The sequence below is a fragment of the Melanostigma gelatinosum genome, assembly GCF_949748355.1.
Source record: "Melanostigma gelatinosum genome assembly, chromosome: 7".
NCBI classification, from domain to species: domain Eukaryota; kingdom Metazoa; phylum Chordata; class Actinopteri; order Perciformes; family Zoarcidae; genus Melanostigma; species Melanostigma gelatinosum.
Window position 1 is genome coordinate 23,504,547 of NC_136640.1, and position 22,406 is coordinate 23,526,952.

The 22,406-nt window shown below is 41.7% G+C and overlaps 2 protein-coding genes across 3 annotated transcripts in view; one reads left to right on the forward strand and one right to left on the reverse strand.

Annotated features, from left to right (window-relative positions):
• The window catches only part of gdpd4a (glycerophosphodiester phosphodiesterase domain containing 4a), a 38,204-nt gene extending 23,048 nt beyond the window's left edge, over positions 1-15,156 (forward strand). The window contains exons 9-17 of the mRNA XM_079271420.1: positions 912-1,057; positions 1,162-1,244; positions 2,742-2,892; positions 3,450-3,668; positions 3,848-4,005; positions 6,626-6,773; positions 11,349-11,431; positions 12,568-12,647; positions 13,639-15,156. Of these exons, the coding sequence (XP_079127546.1) occupies positions 912-1,057; positions 1,162-1,244; positions 2,742-2,892; positions 3,450-3,668; positions 3,848-4,005; positions 6,626-6,773; positions 11,349-11,431; positions 12,568-12,647; positions 13,639-13,745 (1,175 nt within the window). The 3' untranslated portion in view covers positions 13,746-15,156. The remainder of the gene's footprint in view (positions 1-911; positions 1,058-1,161; positions 1,245-2,741; positions 2,893-3,449; positions 3,669-3,847; positions 4,006-6,625; positions 6,774-11,348; positions 11,432-12,567; positions 12,648-13,638) is intronic.
• Positions 15,157-20,581: 5,425 nt separating this feature from the next.
• The window catches only part of myo7aa (myosin VIIAa), a gene marked incomplete at its 5' end in the record, with an annotated part of 66,738 nt that continues 64,913 nt past the window's right edge, over positions 20,582-22,406 (reverse strand). For both annotated transcript variants that reach the window (XM_079271707.1, XM_079271706.1), the window contains 4 exons: positions 20,582-21,133; positions 21,280-21,399; positions 21,626-21,709; positions 22,222-22,338. In XM_079271707.1, the coding sequence (XP_079127833.1) occupies positions 21,041-21,133; positions 21,280-21,399; positions 21,626-21,709; positions 22,222-22,338 (414 nt within the window). In that variant the 3' untranslated portion in view covers positions 20,582-21,040. The remainder of the gene's footprint in view (positions 21,134-21,279; positions 21,400-21,625; positions 21,710-22,221; positions 22,339-22,406) is intronic.

Here is a 22,406-nt window from a genome sequence, read left to right on the forward strand (position 1 = left end):
GATATTTATACACACAGCCAGAACCTGAAATGGTGTTTTTTTAAAAAGCACATCAATTTACTTCATCTTGAATAATAAAAAATAAAAAAAGAAGTAGATGCTGTGTAGAACTTATAGTATGTAAGTCAGCTAAATGGAACAGAACAGTCAAAGCTCCACATTTAGGGTGGTTGACATTTACATATGAATAAGCTTTCTTTAAAGAATAACGCCCCTATGAAATCTTAATTTGGTGACCTCAGTGGTTTAAGTTCTCACCCTGCTGCAGAAATGTAGTGTTTGGTTAATATTAGTTTTTCAAAGACAGTGTATTATGGATGAACTTCATGTTTCCCGTTGTATGTTTGAACAATTGTTAATATCAATGATAATGCTCAAGATACTTTATGGAAGACATGTAGCTTCCCGGGCGGATTTGATTCCAAACCAGACATTTGGCTGCTGATCAGCACCAGACCGCCACGCTGATCCTATCAGGACAGATTTACTGCATCTCATCCTGATTACTGTAAGTTTCTACTCCACACTCCTTCAGCCCTCAACTGGGCCATATTTAGAGGCTCCGAGGTGTATCTGTTGTTGTTTTTTGGATTTGTTTGTGTGTGCGTGGCAGATGGACTTGTGTGTGTGTGTGTGTGTGTGTTTTTTGTGCACAGTTGATTATAAAACATGATGTGATGCACAGATTTCATAAGAAGCTCTTAGTTTCGGGTGATTATACACGAACAAAAACGCAGTAATGAATATTATATATATATATATATATATATATATACTGCCAATAGATCCACCTGAATCCAACACACTGCTCCTTTAACTCCTGGATTGAAAAAAAGCCAAACATAACTTGTATTGAGAAAGTAATAAAAAGTCTGTCAAGTCAATGTTTTTTTTCTTTGTGTGTTCTTCAGTGCGTCAGGTGGCTGTTCTGGGACTCTACCTGTCCGTGCTCTTCTCCCTCTACCTGGTCCCTCTGGGAATGTACTCGCCCTGCATTAAAGAGGCAGGAACACTGGGACCCGCCCCAACACTCATCGGACACAGAGGAGCTCCGATGGTGAGACTGAACCGAACCGTGACAGCTGGACCTGTCTTAATTCTTCAGTCTTATTGGTTGTGGTATTTATTATTTCTCATTCTGGGAACGTTTTTCGTGTGCAGCTTGCTCCAGAGAATACTGTGATGTCGTTTGAGAAGGCAGTGGAAGCTGGAGGAGAAGGACTGGAGACTGACGTCACCATCAGGTAGTAACGGCTCTCACCTGTGTGTGTGTGTGTGTGTGTGTGTGTGTGTGTGTGTGTGTGTGTGTGTGTGTGTGTGTGTGTGTGTGTGTGCGTGTGCGTGTGTCTCTGGAACATGTACTCTTGTCAAACTAAATAGTGATAAATAATAGTAAATAGATCAACTTGGTGTGTGTTTTCAGTCTTGTATCTGTCATAAACAATGACGGAAGAAGTAGTCAGATCATTTACTTCAGTAAAAGTACCACACTGTGGAAATACTCATCTACAAGTAAAAGTATTCATTGTGCAGTTAAATGTTTCCGGTCAGTGTTTTACAATATTATATAATGTAGATTAATATTACTGCAGTAATGTGTATATTACATTGTACTGCTGTAGATGTTTTAACTCCTCTATCTACTGTTGGTTAGTTTAATCTGCATCAATGCATCATATTCTATGAGATCATCATGTTTGTAGCGTCTCTGTCCTGTGAGAACCTCGTGTCTCTAAACAGATCAACAGTCCTGTTTTCAGCTTTGTGACGATGCATTTTCCAGCTGATCCAAGAGGCTTTTTAAAGAGTTTACTTAGATGAAGAAGTAGGAGGATTATCTCAACTCATAAAGAAACACTTCATCCTTCAGTTTATCACAAACACTCAGCATCAACACATCTGGAGATACATGGTTTCCACTGGGCAAGAAAGTTATGAAAAATTGTAATCTGCAAAGTCAGTAAAGCTGTCAAATTTAGTGGTGTAAAAAGTACAATATTTACCTCTGAGACATTGTGGAGTAAAAGTATAAAGTTGCACAAAAGCAAAATACTCAAGTTAAGTTCTTCAACTACCTCATATTTGTTCTTAACACAGTACTTTTCTGTCATTTTCCAGAAGCTCTAATAAAACAAATAAAAGCCCTAAAAATCTTTAAAATTAAAAACAAATTGTTTCAATGTGACCCTATTATGTTTCACCAAAAGTGAAATGATGAAATCATTAACAGTGTTGAATAACACGAGAGATTGCAACATGTCCAATTATCAGAGCAGTCAGTCTGGTGCTAATTGTACAGATCAGACGCTAGCGTGCTAGCTGCTTAGTGGGCACTCAGGTGATTACTGCCATGCTAATCCAGTTAGCCGTTAGCCATGCCATTAGCCCACAGCAGCTGGGGTTAGCACACTGTTTTACAGCCTGAAAACAGGGCGGATTAGCAGCAGGTTAGCTTCATCCCATGCTGCTGTGACCCCGGCGAGACTGGTACTTCCTGTGTGTCTGTGTGTGTGTGATGGCTTTAATTTGATTGCAGGTGTTTTGAGGGGTGAACAGAGACTTACAGAGTTAAATGCTTATTGGTGACTTTAATCATCCTCTCGTCATCTCGTTCACCTTCCTTGAGTCGTTTCCTTTCCTTTTCACTCCTCCTCTCTGCTCACCTATCCTTTTGTTCCTACTCACCTTATCACCACTTACCTCTCATTTCTGTGTCCTGGCCTTCCCACCTCTGTCTGCAGTTATGATGGGGTTCCCTTCCTGATGCACGACTCCACTCTGAGCAGAACCACCAATGTCGCAGAGGTTTTCCCAAACCGAACACACGCCGACGCCTCCATGTTCACCTGGGCCGAGCTGCAGCAGCTGAATGCTGGCGACTGGTTCTTATCGGTGAGGCTTTTAGTTCGGGACGTGGCTTTATTCGCTCAAAGAATTTTGGAGCGTCGATACAGCTACTTGGACAATCAATGTCACACCTTTTTATGCACTGTAACTTCTCCTTCTTGTTTTTTCTATTACCGATATTTACTGGAAAATTTTCAAAGGCAAATTATTGTTTTAATCGCAAATTTGAGGTCCATCTTGCAACCAAAATGTGTTGTATTTCTTGCTGCAAGAGGACACTGAGTACATCCTAGTTAAGCAGTAAACTTGGACTTCTTATGACGAGCACAGCACTAACAATGATCTGGTAAGAGAAAGTGAAGAGTAAATAGGTTCCTCCAAGTAAAGCAAAACAGTTGAATGAATGTGTTTATACCAGTGGATACCACTGGACATCAACAATAGTTTTATATTGTTTTTCTATTTAGTATTTCTTTTCTAAATACAATTTTTTGTCCATTTTCAATAATCAAAATAAATCAAAATAAGTTTTTTTTATGAAAGAAAATTCTATGAATTCTCAGAATGACTAAGCATCTTTTTTTCAACACACTCTGTTACAGAGGGATCCCTTTGGGACTGTGTCGTCCCTGTCCGAGGCGGACTGCTCCCAGGCCCACAACCAGTCTGTTCCCTCACTGGCCCAGTTTCTGGAGTTGGCGGCCTGTAGCGATAAACTAGTGCTGTTTGACCTGCACAGGCCATCGTACGGACATCCCTACTATCAGTCATACATCAACACCACTCTGCAGGTGGTGCAGGCCCACATCAACTCCTCACAGGTAACCCCCACCCACCAACCCTGGCTTGAACAACCTCAGAAGTAGTTTTCCTCATTTACTGTTTGTTGTTGCAAGTGGTGAAAGTGTATTTTATGGATACATGGATGTGTGTATGTTTACAATCATGTGCCATGTGTGTGTGTGTGTGTGTGTGTGTGTGTGTGTGTGTGTGTGTGTAGGTGATGTGGCTGCCAGCTGAGGACAGGGAGCTGGTCCAGGCTGTGGACCCAGAGCTGCAGCAGACCTCTGGAGAAAAGGCGTCTATTCAGGAGCTGACAGACGGCCACATCACCAGACTGAACCTGCACTACAGCACCATGTCACAACAACAGTTCAGGTACACACGCCATCATTCAGAGAAATAACCGCTTTGAAAAAAACGAACATCTTCGGCAATTTTAAGACAAATGTTTGTGATTGCTGCATTTATGTATCAGTGATTCATGCACAATTTGCAGCGAACCCTTTCATCGTTGTTGACATATTGTCACCTAAAAATACCCAGATTGGTTTGAAATGAGGAGAATACAGACGTGCTCCTATTTATGCACCAGAGAAAAACATGAAATAATGAAACTACATTTGTGTGTTTGTACTGCGGAAATGTATTTGAATAAATTAAATTATAATGTGGTCATTTGCATTGTAAATCCTGATTAATTCACAGATTCAAAATAATTTAATTAAAATAATATAATTACTTTACCCATACAGTACATTCAAGCACTCAATTGTGCAGTTGTATTCACCTGTTTATGAGCTTATGCAATGGTCTCCTCTGTTTGTGTCTGTGTTTGCATGTGTGTAGTTATGTAACTCAGGGTACAGATGGCCACCACGGTGACTCCATCTCGCTGTGTTCACACCAAATCGGGCGTTGCGGCAGCGTGGAAGTTTCACTTAAATGGCTATTTACATATGTGTGACCCCATGCTGCTAGTACGCCGGGTTCTACGAGTAACTGTCTGTCCGTATATTATAGATTATATATATTTACAAAAACGATTTACTTTAACCAGGATGCAAGGCCTATCAAACCTTAAGTACACCTGGGTGAGAGGTTCATGGCAGGAGAAAACAGCAGAGGAGAGAAGTGTCGAAGTGAGGAGAAGCAGTGGAGGAGGTACACACTGGGTGCAGATGGGAGTTGAAATGAAGAGAGTTGGTTCAGAAGAGAAGAGGGTACGAGAGGCTGATGAGTAGCAGGCCTACAAGAGAAAGGAGTGGGAGGTTTAGCACTTGTACATAACCAGAAGCTGTGGGAGAACAATCTGGAGAGAAAGATGGTTGAGTGACTCTCACGTTGACATGTTTTTTGACACAACTCACACAGTCCACTGAAATAGTTTCCCCTTGTTGCTGGTGATTCATCTTCACTGCAATATCTCATTGAAAACATGGAGATATCAGCTTTCAAAGTTGTGCTCTGAAGGACTTTTGTGATTATTATAATCAGAGGGTTGTGTTAAACATTACATGGTGATTATTTTCTGTCTCTAAAGGAGAAACAGAGTTGGATCATTCAAGACCTTTTCTCACTTACAGGCTTTCGTTTAGATACCAGTTTATCAACAATACGGAATCTTTTTGTGTTGTCTTTGTAATACAGGATGCCTTCAAAAAAACACACCACTGTAAACTTTGACATTTAAATTAAAAGTAGGATACACTGTGCGATACACCCGATCAGTATCGGTGCTGTTTCTTTGTTGTTGTCATGATACAATTCGTAAGCATACACTAAAAGAGTAAACTTTAGAGAATTGTCATATGCATATACAGCTACATGCACCAAATCTGACCTCTGCCCTGAGCCCAACCTAAGCATTAGGAGCCGGGGATCCAAACCACCAACCTCATGGTTCAAGCTTCATGTTTTGTGTACTCTGCCATACGTTGTATGTGGACCATTTACAAAGTGACCACAATGACTGAAAAGATTAGACTGGGATCATTATTTTATGTATAAGGTAACATCAGACCTGACTTTTTTCACCACAATACCTGATTCAGCTATTTGAATCAGTATCGGCCCGATAACTGATCAGTGTTGGTGCGTCCCAAATGAAAGCCAACTAGCTACGGTAGAACATATGCATAGCTTTAGTGCAAAACAGAGTTAGCTTCTGTTGCTCGCTGATCAAGCATGCAGCTGGGGCTCCTTGCTGTATCAACAGCTTTTGATTAAGATGAAATCGCACCATTTGAAACAAGCTGTTTTGAACCCTTCAGAAATAATAACAACCAGTTTATACAAATCCTGGGGATTATACAACTCCAGGCTGGACAACCTGGCAAAGAACAATTTCTGTATCTCTCAACAGATGGTCATTAGACTTTCAAAGGACACTTTCATCCCGACAATCTGCCAGGCATACAGAGAGAGATACCTGTGTGTGTGTGTGTGTGTGTGCGTGTGTTTCAGAGTGAGGGGAATTCAATACTGTCATTGTGATGAATAATACCACTCTCTTCCTCCTCTCCACCCTTTCCTCCTAATCCGAATGAGGCTAAATTAGGTACAGTTAAGAAATTACATTTCAATAGTTTTTTATATTAAAACAAAAATAAAATAGATTAATAATCACAAAAGCACTGTTGGAATATTATGCTATGAACTGACAAATCCCAGTTTAAACCTCTTCAATCTAACCACTGAGTAGACTGCAGAGGGCCCAAAGAAAGACACTCAACATTTAGAGCTCAGTTCAGTCATGATGGAGGATCACTGAAGACTACATCCAAGTTCAACAGTATTCTCTCCCGTCATGTAACACTGAGGGGACGTCTGTAAATGGAAGTTTGAATCTTTTCACTCTTTTTTGTTTGGGGCGAAAATTATTTCACATGTAAAAAATACAAATTATTCAGTTTTTTCTCTGTTAAAATAGTCATTGCTGAAGAAGAAACATCAATATACAGGTAGGTAGTGAAGTAATCCCCCCCCCTCTCTCCAGTAAGTACCAGTCGGTGAACATCAGCACCAACCTGTATGTGATCAGCCAGCCGTGGCTCTACACTCTGGCCTGGTGTGCCGGAGCTCAGTCCGTAACCACCAACTCCGTCCACATCCTGTCCAACATCAACAAGCCGCTCTTCCTCATGGTGAGCACATTCGCTACTTTTAAGAATGAGTCTTTCAATAAGTGCTGTAGGTTATTTTCTGTGAGTTGACGTGTGGGACAGTGGTGCTGTGTGTGTGTGCGTGTGCGTGTGTGTGTGTGTGCGTGCGTGTGTGCGTGCGTGTGTGTGTGCGTGCAGCGCTCTGCTCGAGTGGGAAGTTAAATAAAAACTGCGGGTCGCTCTAACCAGACGGATGGAGTCAACAAATGAAGATGAAAAGAAGAGTCATGGTCATGAACTGCTCGCCGGCTGCACCGTCCTGCTCTGAGCCGGTATCTGTATCAGCAGAAGTCCATTTAAAAAACCTTTCAAAATACTTGACAGTGTTTCTCAGTAATGTACAGTGGACGGACAGAATCTCTTTACATTCACAAACAGCACTCTGACACATTCGGGCCGCCCCCTGTTAGTCGACAAAACGGTCGTTTTAGTCTAAGATGTCTTCTGTCAACTTATTTCATGCTGAATCGCTTATTTCCAAGACGTTTATGAACACATTTCTGGTAAACAGAAGATTTAAAGTGGTGCTTTTGTGTGATTCTTTGTGGAGAAATTAAATCAACTAATCGATCAGTGTTGGTCAAGTTCTTTGGTCGGGGACGGCCCCCGACACGACACGTCACTTTCTACAGCTACCGTGGTGTCCTCCTGATTCTACCAGCTGATCCCTCATCAGCTTCTCATCAGCTTCATCTCTTATCTCATTTTGTGGGTTTTTGTTTTGGAAGCCTCTCGTGTTCTCCCGTCGTGCGGTTCCACTCTCAGTCTGAACTGTTACTGATGATTACTGTAGATCAGGGGTGTCCAAACTTTTTTCACTGAGGGCCACATACAGAAAAATATACCAAGGGCTGGGCCACTCAGGTCCGATCGCCTCACCCCTAGTGTGTTAAAGTGAGCAAAATCAATCAAATTTGGTTCTCAATGTGCTTTTGTTCAGATTTAACAGAGATGTTTGCTCACGTATGTTGAGCCGAACAGACTCATTATTCAAATAGAAGGGAGTTGAGAACAGCTCGATGTCTCTCTCAATGAGAGAAACATATTGAAAGCCATGGCAGCTGGTGGAACATGTTCTAGGTAGGGCTGTGCCACATCCAATCAATTTCAGCAAACATCCCAGTATGATTTAATGCTAAATAAATTAAGGTATCAAACACGTATTGCTACTTTGCAGTTAAATATTTAACATTTATTCCAACATGAAAAAAAGCAGAAAATAACACTTTGACAAACACGTCAGGACATCTTATTTACAGCTGGTAGCTTCATGTACTGCTTCCCTTTCCTGCTAGTCTGCTGTCTGATTGTGAGGTCAGGCTGATCTGATATCAGCTCTGCAGTTTCTCCTCAAAGTTCTCCTCTCAAACGGGTCTTGGAGGAGTAGTGCTCGCGCTGGAGCTCGCGGCGCCTGTAGAGACTCGTCCGGACGGGAACGCGCAGCTTGGGGCAGAATCGATTCTGCTCCAAGCTGAATCTATTTGAGGGCGCTGATTGGCTAAATTGTATGTCACACATTTATATCTTTAATCAGCAATTGGCTAAACTGCTTCACTGCTCTTTTGGGCAGTTTCTCCAGCGCTGCTGAGACGTGCACACGCAGAGAGGACATGCAGGAAAAGCATATATTTACCACAGATATCATATTTTACACATATTACTGGGTGATTCCATATTTCAAAAACACGAATATTGACAATTTGTATAGTTTATTATTATTATTATTAATTTTATTTTATTTGTTGTGGCTCAAGGTGGGGCGGCGCCCTATCGCCCTCTATTGACCAGCCGCCACTAAGCACTGACTGAGTTCTGTCACGAGAGACGTTATCACGGACACGTATTTCCCCCTTTTAGCAGAAAGGTTGGCCTTTGGAAAAACACATTTGACTTCGGACTGCGTGGGGAAGTGCGCAACATTGAAGTTGCGTAGAGTGCCCTCGTGCTCGAATTATGTTGACAGTTTTCACAACCGTGTTCATCACATCGCTGAGCTGGACTGTGTTAGCACAGAGGGCTTCTTGGTGGGTGATACGCTGCATTTTAATAGCCTGTTGTGAAAAAAAAATGATGTAGCTGTCTTTCACACTTAGAGCAGGTTTAAGAATGAAACAGAAGCTCTCAGAGGCGTATAGTTTAAATCAAAGCAATAGATTTATTTATCAACAGAGTTATTCAGCCCAGCTATCAAAAACAAGCTTGGGTGCTAATGGATGAACTTCGCAGAGATTCACCATGAGACACGCTTAAACACATCAGCGTGAAACTTAATATAGGGGGTCCACCCCTTGCTACACATTGGCCAAAGTCAAAGATGCAGGCGTCGCACGTTTGTACGTTATGGCGCCTGGATGGAGGCCGTGGATGTCCATCCACCTTGGCCCCTCCCAGTAGGCGTTGGTTTCCATCAGTGTGAGTGAGATTTTGAGGCGAGAGGTCCTAAGAAAGAGTGTGTATGAAGAGCCGGGCTCAGCTTGGGGCGTTGTCTCACTGTCTCATTGTCTCTTTCTTATCTTCTCTAAGGATGGCGTCCTGTTCCTTGTGTCGCAGTTAAATAAGTAACCTTTCACCTGCTTCTCTCTGGCCTTGCTGTGTTGTGAGCACTGTATACGTGATTAATAGAGCTGCATAAGCTAATGGTTATTAAAACTACAAATGTAAGCTAGTGTTTAATTAAAACTGTATATAAGTCAATTGCTACTTAAAGCTGTATATAAGCTAGCTGTTAATTAAACGGTATATAAGCTAGTTGCTACTTAAAGCTGCATATAAACTAGCTGTTAATTAAGCTGTATATAAGCTAATTGCTGATTAAAGCTGTATATAAGCTAATTTTCTCAACAAGCCTCACCTCCGCTCTCTTGCGCTCGCCTTTCATAGCTGGAGCCCTATCTGTTATAACTCCACACAGCTTGTCCCATCTTGTCAATTGCATCTGACACAGCTTCAAACATGTCCTTACCTGTTGTTGTGCTCTTTAGACTCCTAAAATCAAGCAGCTCCGAATGCAGAAATGATCGTCAAACAAATGAACTGCTGTGCGGTGTCTGTGGCATCTGTGCTCTCATCATATGCAATGGAGTAAAACGCAAAAGCACGCACTTTATCTGACACTTGATGGTTTAGGTTAGCTGACAAGTCTTCGATTCGCCGCACAACTGTGTTTCTGGACACGCTAACGTTGTTGAATTCCTGCATTTATTCCGGGCACTTGCGACTTTAGTGAGGCACTGTTTTATGAAGTCACCATCTGAGAAAGGTTTCCCGTGGCGGGCAATGAGTTGAGCTACCTCGTGGCTGCTATTGTGACTTTTTCTTGTGTTTTGTTTGCACGGAAAAAAACACTTTAATTAAGCTAACTGCCATTTAACTTTCTGTTCTCGCTCGGCACCAGTGTAGCACGTGTCATCATCCGGGGCTAAACGTTTCTTTGATTGCTCTTATTTTGTGGAGAAGCTGCCTTGTTCAACACAGTATCTCCACCTAGTGGTGAAACTAAGAAGTACAATACAGTCAAGCGCAAGTTTCAAGTGTTGGCCATATTACATTATATTTTTAGAAGTTGCTGCGGGCCAATTCAAAATGGACCGCGGGCTGTAGTTTGGACACCCCTGCTGTAGATCATGGCAAATTTTTCTTAAACAAATTTTTACAGTTTTAATTAATAAATAAAAAAATATTTTAAACTCAATGTTCCTTCATCTATTATTTAATTGCTTTTGATTTAATTGCCTGATGTTTAAGGATTTTTCCGTAGCCTGTGGGCTGCACGGGGGCCCACAGCAAGAGGACGAGCCTTCTGTGTGGCGTTAGCATGTTCTCCCCGTGACAGCGTGGGTTCTTCAACTTCCTCCCACAGTCCAAAGACTTGCAGCTTAGGTTAATTGCTGACTCGTAGGATGTGAATGTCTCTATATGTCAGCCCTGCGAGGATCTGGAGACCTGCCTTCGCTCCAGCCCCCACGCGACCCTGAACAGGATAAGCAGTTAAAGATGTTGGATGGATCGTTCAGTATTGGTATTAAATTATTTAGATGTTTTAGAGTCAACATTTTAAACTTAGCAATCTCAAAGTTAGGACTGTCGTGTACATTATTTTTAGGAGTTTCTCCTAACGTCATGCAGTGGCTGCTTTTGGCCGGAGGATGTTCTGTTAATAACTCCAGAGTTTTACTTTTGTATTTTCGACATCTAGGCTTTTCTCTGATCCGCCGTGACTTTCAATGAGTCGGCAGGTAGGAGCTTCTGTATCACTTTGAGCATCTCTTCAGTGGGTATCGTGGGTGTTTTCTGTGAACTTTTGGTTACGTAAACCCTCTCTCAACACCTACATGTCTGCGCAACTTCAAACGAGTGTTCAAGCCCAAGCCCATTACCGAATGGTCACTCAATGAAATAATGACATTCATGTTCACACTTTGTTCCAGCGAATGTAATCAACCCTCCCTCCCTCCCCCTCTCTCTCTCCCTCCCTCCCTCCCTCTCTCTCTCTCTCTCTCTCTCTCTCTCTCTCTCTCTCTCTCTCTCTCTCTCTCTCTCGCTCTCTCTCTCTGTCAGACTCCAGAGGAATATAATTTGATGTGGATTCTGACTGATGCTGTGTCGGCCTTCCTCATCATTGCAGTTTTCAAATTCCACTGGTGCGTAGACACACTCACACACACACACACACACACACTTCTCTCATGATTTTCCTTCTCTGCTAATTGTAACGTCTGGTGTTGGGGAGGTGAGTCATCCCGGCTGCTGATTAGGTTTCATAAATGCATTCATATTTAATCTGAGATGTCACAGTGGCTGTATGACGTGAAGAGAGAGAAGACAAATGTGTGCTTCATCAATGTCAGGACGGAGAGAAATCCCAGCTGGGACGTTCTCATTTGTTTTTCAACCTGGTACTTTTTCGTGTAGTATTAGCCATCATTTATATCACATACATATTAACATATTTGCCATTAGAAAGCTTAATTGCGGGCAGACACTGTGGGCCCACTAGACAGCTTTGAGTTGGAGGTCACCACAACACAAGTGATCAGAGAAGTAACAAAATTCAGATTAACCCAAAAAAAGTTGAACACACTCGCCCTGTCCTGCATTATTTTATTTATTTCATTATTTCTCGGTTTCCATTAAGTCAAGGGACACGAATGAACACATTGGTGGGAAATCTTGTCGATAGGTCAGTAAATTTAGCTTGATCAAGATCAAGACCTTAAATGTAAACACATTCTTAAGATACCAATATGCTTCAACAGAGGAGCGACGATCGGACATTTAAACCCACTTCCATTGGCAAGAGAAAAAGGCTTTTCTGTCAATTTTCTGGCATGTCAACACTATGAATGTCCTCCAGGAGAGACGCCATATTTAAACGGTTATCACACAACCAGGCCTTTAGACTGAGGTTATAAAACCCACAGTGTGTGTAAATGTCAGTGAGATTCATCCCTTCATCACAAAGGGCTTTTTTCATGGCCTCCTCTGCGGATTTATTTTTACTTCATCTATTGCCATCGCATCGCCTCTTTCAACATCAGTTGCTCTCTTCTCCCTTTTATACCTGGGCTTTAGTCCACTGTCACCTGGACCCCTTCACATACACACACACACACACACACACACACATCCTCATGCACGCTCAGTGCACAATCAAAGCAGTTACAGTGGCACATGTGGCAGTCTCAAAGCACTTTGGTAAACACAGAAACACACCTGGTTATTCTCTGCTGCTCTGATCTCTCTCTTTGGTGTGTGTGTGTGTGTGTGTGTGTCACAGGTGGAGAGAGAGAGGCCTGCCGTTCTGGTCCGGCAGCCGTCAGACTCACGAGAACGGACCATACAGCAAGTTCAGGACGGGTATGTATGTCTTTCCAAACTGTGTCATTGTGGACAAATGTTAGACGTCCCCACTGATATTCAATCTGTTCACTGTGGGGTTGTTACTGATGAGGCAGTGAGCCAGTTAGTCCCGCCTCCTTGCAAAAGCCACATTAACTATTAGAGAAAAAGCTCTTGTTGATATATGAACAACCTACCAAAATGTTTGCATTTGATCAACAGATTTAAAAAAAAGGTTCATCTTAAAACTGAATTTGAAGATGACTTGGGATTTTGTCCATTGGTCTGTTTTACACGTTGGGTCTAACAGAAAGGGTCTCGGCCAGCTTCTTGTACAATTTGGTAAATACTCTTGTGTGCGGTCTGTGTGGGAGTTAGATGAAGACATCAATATCAGCTTCATCCCTGCTGATCAGTGCGGAGTTAGGGTTTTTAATGGAGCATCTAGTCGACGTTAAAAGAGGAAAAACACTTGTCAACGGGTTAGAAGTCTTGAGTAAATGTCTTATCTCATTCGCTAGCAAGCTAACCACCAACACACTGAAGCATCTCAGAGTCACATGTAAGAGTTTTATTCAGGGAAGCTGACGGCTAGTGCTAGCACGTCCCTTAGCTGAAGCTAACCCTCGGTACTGAACACACAACGATGTCATTGATATCGACGTCGGCGAACAATCATATTTCCCAAAAAATGGCGGAGACGTTATTTCAGAGAGAGAGAGAGAGAGAGAGAGAGAGTGATTTGAACGACTGTAGGGATTAAGTCTTTAATATAAGTCTTTACTACCGTTCATGCACCAAACTCAGCAGTTGCTTCCTCTTTATCTCCTCTTTACATGTATTGATGCGTGGCTGCACCTGCTTCTCATTAATGTGTACTTTAATGCTCATATCACCTGCTCTTACCGTCCCCATCATATTTGTTTCTCGTGCACCCTTGCGTCACCTCCAGTATTGCCTCTGTATTACCCACAATGCCACTCCTTGACATGTGCCACTCCTTTTGCAGAGCTGAGTGACGTGTGGTCCATCTCCAGCACCAACGTCCGGCCCGACCTGCAGAGCGTGCCCGCTTCACCCAGTACCCCCCACCTGCCCACCATCACAGAGGAGTGACAGGGGGAGACAGAGACAGAGGGAGGGAGGGAGAGAGAGAGAGAGAGAGAGACAGAGACAGTGAAATCTTAAGTGTTTGTCGATAACATTAAATTATATTCACAAGCAACAAATCAAATTGGCTAGAAGTGTTCTTGGTCATTATTTAGTAATAGTTTAACACTGAAAAACTAGATGTGGTTTCATCGGAAAAAAAGACATTTACACATATTTTATCCAAAGCAACTTTACAAGAAAAATGGGCAGATTTTTTGTAATTATACAAAACTTAGAACAAAGAGGACCAAGAACAGAAGAGAGCAACACGTTGATGTAGAGTAAGAGACAGCATACTCTCGTCTCTCTCCACCTCCTCTCTCAGTCCAACCTGAACTGCTGAACCAAACCTCATCCGCTGATCCGCAATCTGGGACGGAGCGGAGAGACTCTGGACAAGGAGCCCAGGAGCACGAGAGGCCATTTTCATACTATATACTACAATCTCATAGATGCCATTAAAGAAAGCCTGGAGCCGGTGAGGACAGTTCATCACTGGCCCAGAGGCTGACATGCTTGAGAACATTTTCATCATTCAACACCACCAGCTGAGCTCAACCACGCAAGAAAACCGAACCTCCCAAAAGAGCGAAGAAACCAACGAACATACACTGCTGTAGTAACACACCAGTCGCTTTCATTCTGTCCGTCTCGTGCTTCTAGTTGATAAAAAGTAAAATGTTTGTCAGATGAAGAGCGGCAGAGAAGCTGGAGACGATGGTGAAACGGACTCTATGGACCAGGAGCTACACTTTTTATTTCTTATTGTCAGCTGTGCAGATATCGGGTGCATTGGACCAGGTCTTACATGTGAGTCTCTGTGTCTGTGAGGGGTTGGATGCTGTGTACGAACTGTACACTGACGGAATGAATGTATACCAGAGGGCTCGAGAAGGCGTTGTGAATTACTATTTATGTTTTGTACTAAAGTGAATGTATTATCAACCAGGGCCATGTTTCTCAACAGCACGTGAGGAATGTTCAGTGTGAGCTGCTCTGCATAAAGACAAAGATGCTTTTGAGAGACCGGACCTTGCTCCTCTTCACCAGGCAGCATCTGCTTTCCCCCTCAAGTACTTTCTGGAAGTATGACCATAAAGTCTGTCTGTGCTGTGTTGTTAACTCTGATTTTAGATCTGACATCCAGAGTGTCTTGTCCCAACGTTCCAGGTGTAAAATGAATGATGAAAGTCAGATTCTCTGAGTTTTTTTTTGCCAATATGCTGCACGGTGTTGGAGACGAGGCAGGACGTGCTGCAGTAAGTGCCATTATAAAATAAATAGAAAAAGTCTGGCTTTGTTTGCATCACATTTAAGCTGCAGTCTGGATCCATGTGCCTGCTAGCCTTTCACTCTAAAGCATCCTTTGACTTTTTACGTTTGTGGACTATTTGTTTTGTCCTGAAAAGCAGCTCTGGAGGAGATCGTGGTCAACGCATCCCTCAGTCCTGGAGTCAGAGAAAGGAAGCTGAGTCATCACAGTGCAGAATCACATGACTGTCTCAGACTGCGAATGCAACAGAGCAACTTAATGTACTGTATTGTATTGTCATATGAATAAGTGGCTAGCACTTTGTATTTGTGTTCCTGTTGAGGCTATACTAGGCTAAGCATTTTAGCTGCAATCATAATAGCTGCACAGCCATATTTATTCGATTGAATATGATGTTTCCCACCGCTGGAGCTTTTTAAGTGAGCGAGTCTGCTTACTTTTGGAGATGCGTTGCATTTCGAGCCTTGCATGTGTTGGATTCGTCCGACTTTTGTTTTATAGATGCTTTTATTAAAGTGCTTCTCTTCCCATGATCTGTCTTTTTACTACCAGACTCTTATGGTGTCCCAGGAGGTTCAAAAACAACACGCTGAGAGCGTCAGAGATTTGTCAGCATATGACTTGTATCTATGATCAACACATGAGGTTATTCTTGTGCTGGTTTGACCTCCGGAGTTTATGACTTTTTCCTGATTTAAATTTTTGGGAAAGTGCAGACATTGCTGTTTTTTTAGGGCAGAGCACACCACTGTAGTTGAGTGAAGGATAAACCTATTTCCTCTTAAACAGTCATAGAAATGTGTCGAACCATGCAGTACAACACACTTCTTCACTGGCCAACTGGCTCATTTGCAGACAACGCTACATTGAAGACGTGTTTAATCGTAATTGGACAAAACAATGACATTTTAAACATGTTATCTCTCCGAAGTCAATCAGCTAACGCCGTACATATTTGGTACTTGCAAATCAGCCAACCAAGAAAGATATTTATGGCAAACTTATCTGACGCCCTGAGAGCCCAAGCCTCCTTCGCTCCAGACTGGTGAACAACATGACTTACCACATGCAACGAGTTTCTTGTTTCTTGGCAAAACTTAAGAGCAAGGCTTTGTTTGATGATCTCTGTCTTTTTATTTTTGTTTTTATACAGGGTATGTATGTGTCTGTGTAATGGAATTATTAAATTGAGTTATGAATTGGACATTTTCTCCGTATCAAAGCAGTGCTTTAGATTTGGCTCCGGTCTGATTTAGAGTTCATGGTTTGATGCTGGAACCCTTCAGCTATAAAACAGAACTCTGTAAAAAAAACTCAACATTTCTAAAATCTGACATTCTGTTAAATGCACAAATCTCAACGTTGTCTTTGAATAATGAACTGTAGTACTTCGGTACCCTAATGTATAATGGAATCAAATAATAATATGGGTTCTATTATAGTCCATTCCATTCAAATTGTTAAATCTCTGCAGCATTGTACAACTTGTGCTGTCCTGACTGCCTTTTTAAGAACATCATTGTAAAGAAGCATTCCTGATTTTTGGTTTCTTTTTTTGAATGTAACTTTTCTCTGATTGTAAATGCTACTCTCATCTGGTATTAAAAAATAGCAGAAATGTTTGGTTGTTGGTGTCTGTGGTGTTTGTTATGCCTGAAGTGTGCCGACATAAATAGCTTATTGTGTATTATTTAACAAACAAACATAAACCTACATTTCAGTAATATGTTATTCAGCAAAAACATTTTTACTTTTATTTTTATTCAATCTCCAAAGTCTTTAGTGGCAATTCAAATACTAAATTGATAATAATCATATTTTTATAATATGAAAACAGGGATGAAAATATTGAGGATTGCCCGAAAAAATATCTGCTGCTAAACTACATAATAAATTAAATAGTTCGAGGTGTTGCACAACATGCGTCTGAGCTGCCTTTGACCCACGGCCGCAATATGTTGTGACTTCTTTATGAAATACTGTACAATGACATTTTTTATGGCATGATATGCTGTGATGTCTTTAAGACAAACTATATTTTGACTTTTTTGAATGACATATATGACTTCTTAATGACATTTTATGATAAACTGTCTCTGACTTTTTTATAACACACTATACAGTTACATTTTATACGGTATTTGTTATGGCATACTACACAATGTTTTTTTCTGACAAATATTATATTTATGATATTTTTATGACATACTATTCCATGACATTAAATGAAATTGGTTATGGCATATATAACATTTTTATTAAATACTATGAAAAGACAGTTTTATGTACAAGTATGCAATGACATTTTTTATGACAAATGATACTTTGACTTATAGTAGACGACTATACTTACTATTCTATGACTTTTCTAAATATTAGGACTGTTTTACTAAACTGGTTGTTTTCGACATGCATTCACAGCGTGCTCTTGAGGAGCAGAATAAATCCACATCTGTGGCTGCTCGTAAATCCTCCTCATCAACACTGACATGCTGCTCTTCAGCAGCATGTCAGTGTGTCTTGTATGTCGGAGGGCAACGCGTTCATCATGTGTGAGTCCACAAAGATCTGAGACTTGAGATGAATCCTCATATGTTGCGTTCAACTCTTACTATTTAGTTTGGAGACAACTTGTTGCTTATTTCAACCACAAGATGGCGCCATGATATTTAAGCACACACAGCTGACACGTTAATGCAGGTAATACATGATGGTTTGATCACCAGTGATGTCATTCTATTGTAGGATGCCTTGTTATGTGTCAACATCTATGGAAATGTATAAAAAATGGTTTGTAACCTGTTAAAAAAATGTTGATGTCATAACATTATGACATTCTATACTACGCCATTTCTTCTTCATTTTTATGGAATACTACTAAATACATTGTGAACAACATGAACTATTAATTCAAATCAAAATAAATGTATTTCATGTTTTCTACAAAAGTGGGAGCACACATTACACAGAACACTACAGGAAGTTAAGATGATGTTACTCAGTCATAGACAACACACAACATTAGTCCACAAAGAAAAACAACAAACTGAACACATCACATGAAATGTTTGGCACAGTTCAAATACCAGCGTATTTGTTCATCATATCATACAAACAAAAGAAAACCGTGCAAGCTGATGGATGAAGGATTTGTTAAAAAGAAAAACACACACACACACACACACACGCACACACTCACACACACACACACACACACACACACACACACACACACACACACACACACACACACACACGCACGGCACAAGGCAGACTTCACACTGACAGGCCTGAGTTTCACCAAAACAATGAATCAAATAAAACTGCATTTCTTTGTGGCTCAGACTTTTGTTTTAATGAATCAACAAACACGCTCAGAACCTTCACACAATGTTTGCATTTGAAGAGTTGCATACAAATCATTTTTACATCGATGATTTCTTACAAGTCACCACTTTCACGAGGAACATTTTACGATAACGTGTTCATCTTTTCAGAGCTAAACACTTGATGTGCTCATGAACTTTGATGATGCAATAGCCATGCGTTGATCAATAAGATGCTTCTCTGTGAGCGAAAAAGTAAACAAACCCACTTCTTCCACAAATCACAGGCTAGTTGAGCAGAAATCTGTGGAAATCTGTGGATAAACAACTGGTCGTCTGACTTTTAAGCAACCGTAGTGGAAGTAAGGAGGGAGAGCCGCTGTGAGTGTATTCTAAAATATTCAAAGTGTTAATCTGGCTTTACAGGAGATTCTCCGTCTTACTCTTTCTGTTGAGCTCAAGGTTATTTTGCCTCTAATCTCAGAAACCTTTACAGAACAGCTTACGTTTGTATAAAAGCTGAAGAATGATCCTGAACTTTGACTTGTGCTTAAAAACATCTTGAGTCAAAAGTAGGACTTGGAGGCTCCACAGTGGCGGGCCAGCTCAGCCTTGGTGTGGAGGGATGTGTTCTTCTCCTTCTGAAGCTATTTTGAGTTGTTGTCATGCACTGGAAGGACAGTCTTGGGAGATCCGTGAAGTCAAATGTTTTCTGAATGGTGAATAATACTTCAGCATGTAGCTTCTTCGTAAGCAGGAGAATTTTAGGCAACTGTGCTGAAAAAAGTGCTTCGAACACAAAGATGGAAAATCTAGATCTCAGACTTATAAATGCATCTGCAAGCTTCCAGATATAGATACATGTCATCTGCAATAACTAACAGGAACTCCAGGACTGCTGAGTGTGAGAGTAGTTTGATGAAATAGACTTAGCCAGAGGTCCACTTACTCGCTTGGTCCAGAGCTTTTTGGGCGCATCTCATGGTTTTCATCACTGGATAGGTGGAGGGTATTTGTGTCAAATCACCACATTTTTAAGACTGAGAAAGCAACTAAAAGCCCCAGAAAAAGCTAGTACGTGGACCTTGAGTTCAGATTATTTTGTCAAACTAAAGGAATGTTACAAAAGAATGTAAGATCAGCACTGTGTGAATTCAGAAGTGAATATTATTTTACCACTGTATGCACTCTGGATGCCAACACTTTATTTCTAACATGACAGCTGCACATGTTGAGGTCTTACACTGTAAACTTGATGCAGCAGATTTAAATGTTATACAGTTAAGTCTGACACGGTCCCATAACCATGGATGCGTGGAAATAACTTCAGTTTTGGGCCAAATCAAAGTAAAATGATATTTACTGATTGAATATTAACTGTGATAAATACCAAATAGATGAATACTTTTTTTAATCACTGTTTTATTAACAGCGGTAACAGCAGCGGAATCATATATTTCAACTGCAAGCAATCGTCATATTGATGAATATTGGTGTGTGTGCTACCTGTGGTTTAATAGGTTTCTAAACCCAAACTAAAATATTCTAAAGATTAACGTTTAAAACCATTGAGAAGACAGAACAGAAGACGTAGCAGCTGAACTGTTTACGACCTTGTTTTCAGCCAGTCCATCGAAGAAGGAACGCAAACTCAGCAACTTTTTGACTTTGTCCGTATTTAAAGGTGCACGAGGCCAGAAAGACAGAAAGAACGTGACGACATGTCTACAGATTCACTAAAGCTCCTGTGATACTGTAATGTTAATTACACTCACATAAAACAAAACAGTCGGATGGATGAAAATCTTAATATTTTTAGATCCTATCACTGGTGAGTGTCCAGCCTGACAATGGTGCCGCATGAAGGTCATGTCGTTACATAAATCATGCGTTTACCTTCTGAGCGGAGACTCTTTCAGACTCAGCTCTCCCTTCATGTCTAAGCTGCGCTGTGAGAGGAGAGCTGGCGTTAGCATGCTAACTCCTGGAGGTTGAACAGGGTCTCTGCAGTGTTCACTTTAAAAAAATACCATTTAGTATTAAATGTAAAACTCTTTTCACAATCACACCGGTTTAAAGAAAGATGGAAAAACAGCAGCGACAATAAGGCCCACAATTATTATTTATTACATGTATTTATTGACAAAAATATTACATTTTTGTCAGTACTTCCCAGCTGTATATATGAATAATTCCGAGTAATGTAATTCATTAATAAAGGCATGGTATTAATTAATAGTTTAACTGAACTCAACACTTCATTATGAGTCGATGAGCTTCCTAGTTACTGTCGTCCACCCGTCTCACTTGTAGTTCATGGATTGTGTCCGATGACTGAACACTGTTTGTGTACGAGCAGGTCTGACTGTTGAAGACCTTTTGGGACGGAGAGTTTGGAGCTTTCAGAGGTAGTCATCCTCACTGGACGGCTCATCCTCATCTTCATCGGGGTTGTAGTGGTGATAGCTGCTGGGGCCTTCGCCGGGGTCGTCGCTGCTGGCAGCCGAACTCTCCCCGCTGAGGTTTGACCCTTCCGAGCTAGCAGAAGGACTGCGGCTCATCGTCCACAGCTGGTTGGCAAAGGTCCGCCCCCAGCTGCAGTGCTGGCCAATAGGGCGCAAGAGCCGAACGAGCTCAGCGGCCTCCTGCCAGTAAGAAGTTCACTTGCTGTGGCGCGGCCCGGAGCGCTGCTTGTTCATGGTGGTCAACATCTGGCTGATGTAGGAGGTCAGCAGGTCGTCCATCTTGTAGCCCTGCAGGTCAAATGGAAACACACACACACACACACAGTTGTTGTAGACAAGAGGTATTCCACACCTCGTCCTTTAATTGAATTTATTTGAAAATGTACAGAATCTCTGAGTGTGTGTGTGTGTGTGTGTGTGTTGCTGTCACCCACCAGCGAGGTCTCACACAGCAGTTTGCTTCCTCTGACCAGGTTGCCGATGGTGATGTGGAAGTAGGTGTTCCCACTGCTCCAGTTGGAGATCTTGGTGAAGGGGTGAGTGGTCAGGATGTCCTGCACAGATACACAGAGAGGGGTAGGCCTCTGTTACCTCCAGGGTCCTCTGATCGACGATGCATACTTGAACACATCAATGGGTAAATGAAAGAAACAGTGCAGGGAACGCAAATCCATCTTAACAGCCTGCAGGTGAGTGGGTTTACCGTGTGCACGGTCCAAACTGACCATTGAAGTAAATCCTTCAACATCAGGTGGGGAGGACTTCTATAGGAACACAAACCTTTGTCTTGGGGTCGATGAGGCTGACTCCATGCTTGTTGATGGCGATCAGCAGGATCTCTGGGAAGTTGGGCTCTGTGGTTTGCTATGGACAAAAGACAGATTTAGGTTGTTATGACATCGAGATATCCATCTACTATATCTTAGAATGTCAAGTTGTAGTGTAGTAAAGGTTCTCTTCACAGTTTATGTTAAATATGAGCACGTCTCGCTAATCAGGTGTGTCCACGTTTCCCTTCATCCCATATTTTCCCTGCATCTCTTCCTCGTAGGTGGGAGGACTAACTATAACCAACATGAGTGGCGCTGCTGACATTTCCAGTTCGTTAAATCCACACCATTTACGACCTGTTTGGCCTGAGCTGACAAACTGTTTTTTCAGTGGGCTCTATGAGGCGGATACAAGAGGAAAACCACGGTGGTGAAATAAGTCTCTCAGATCCTTTACTTGAGTAAAATGACGAACACCACACTGTGAAAAGTGAATGTCCTGCATGGATTGCACTGAACTATGTGAATAATCAGGAAAAGCAAGACAAAGAAGAAGCACCCAGTGAGAGCTTCAGACAGGAAGTGACAGGCTCCAGGTGGGTTTACCTTGACCTCGAAGAAGGCGGAGCCAAAGGTCGGCCATTTGTAGATGATCTTTAGGAACATCAGTTTGGCTTCTTCTCTTGATTTACCAGCCTGCTTGTTGAAGTATGCGACCACAGACTGCAACCATCACACACAAAAACAATTTGTCGCCACGGTTAGTCGTCACAAAAATGACTTCAGTGAGT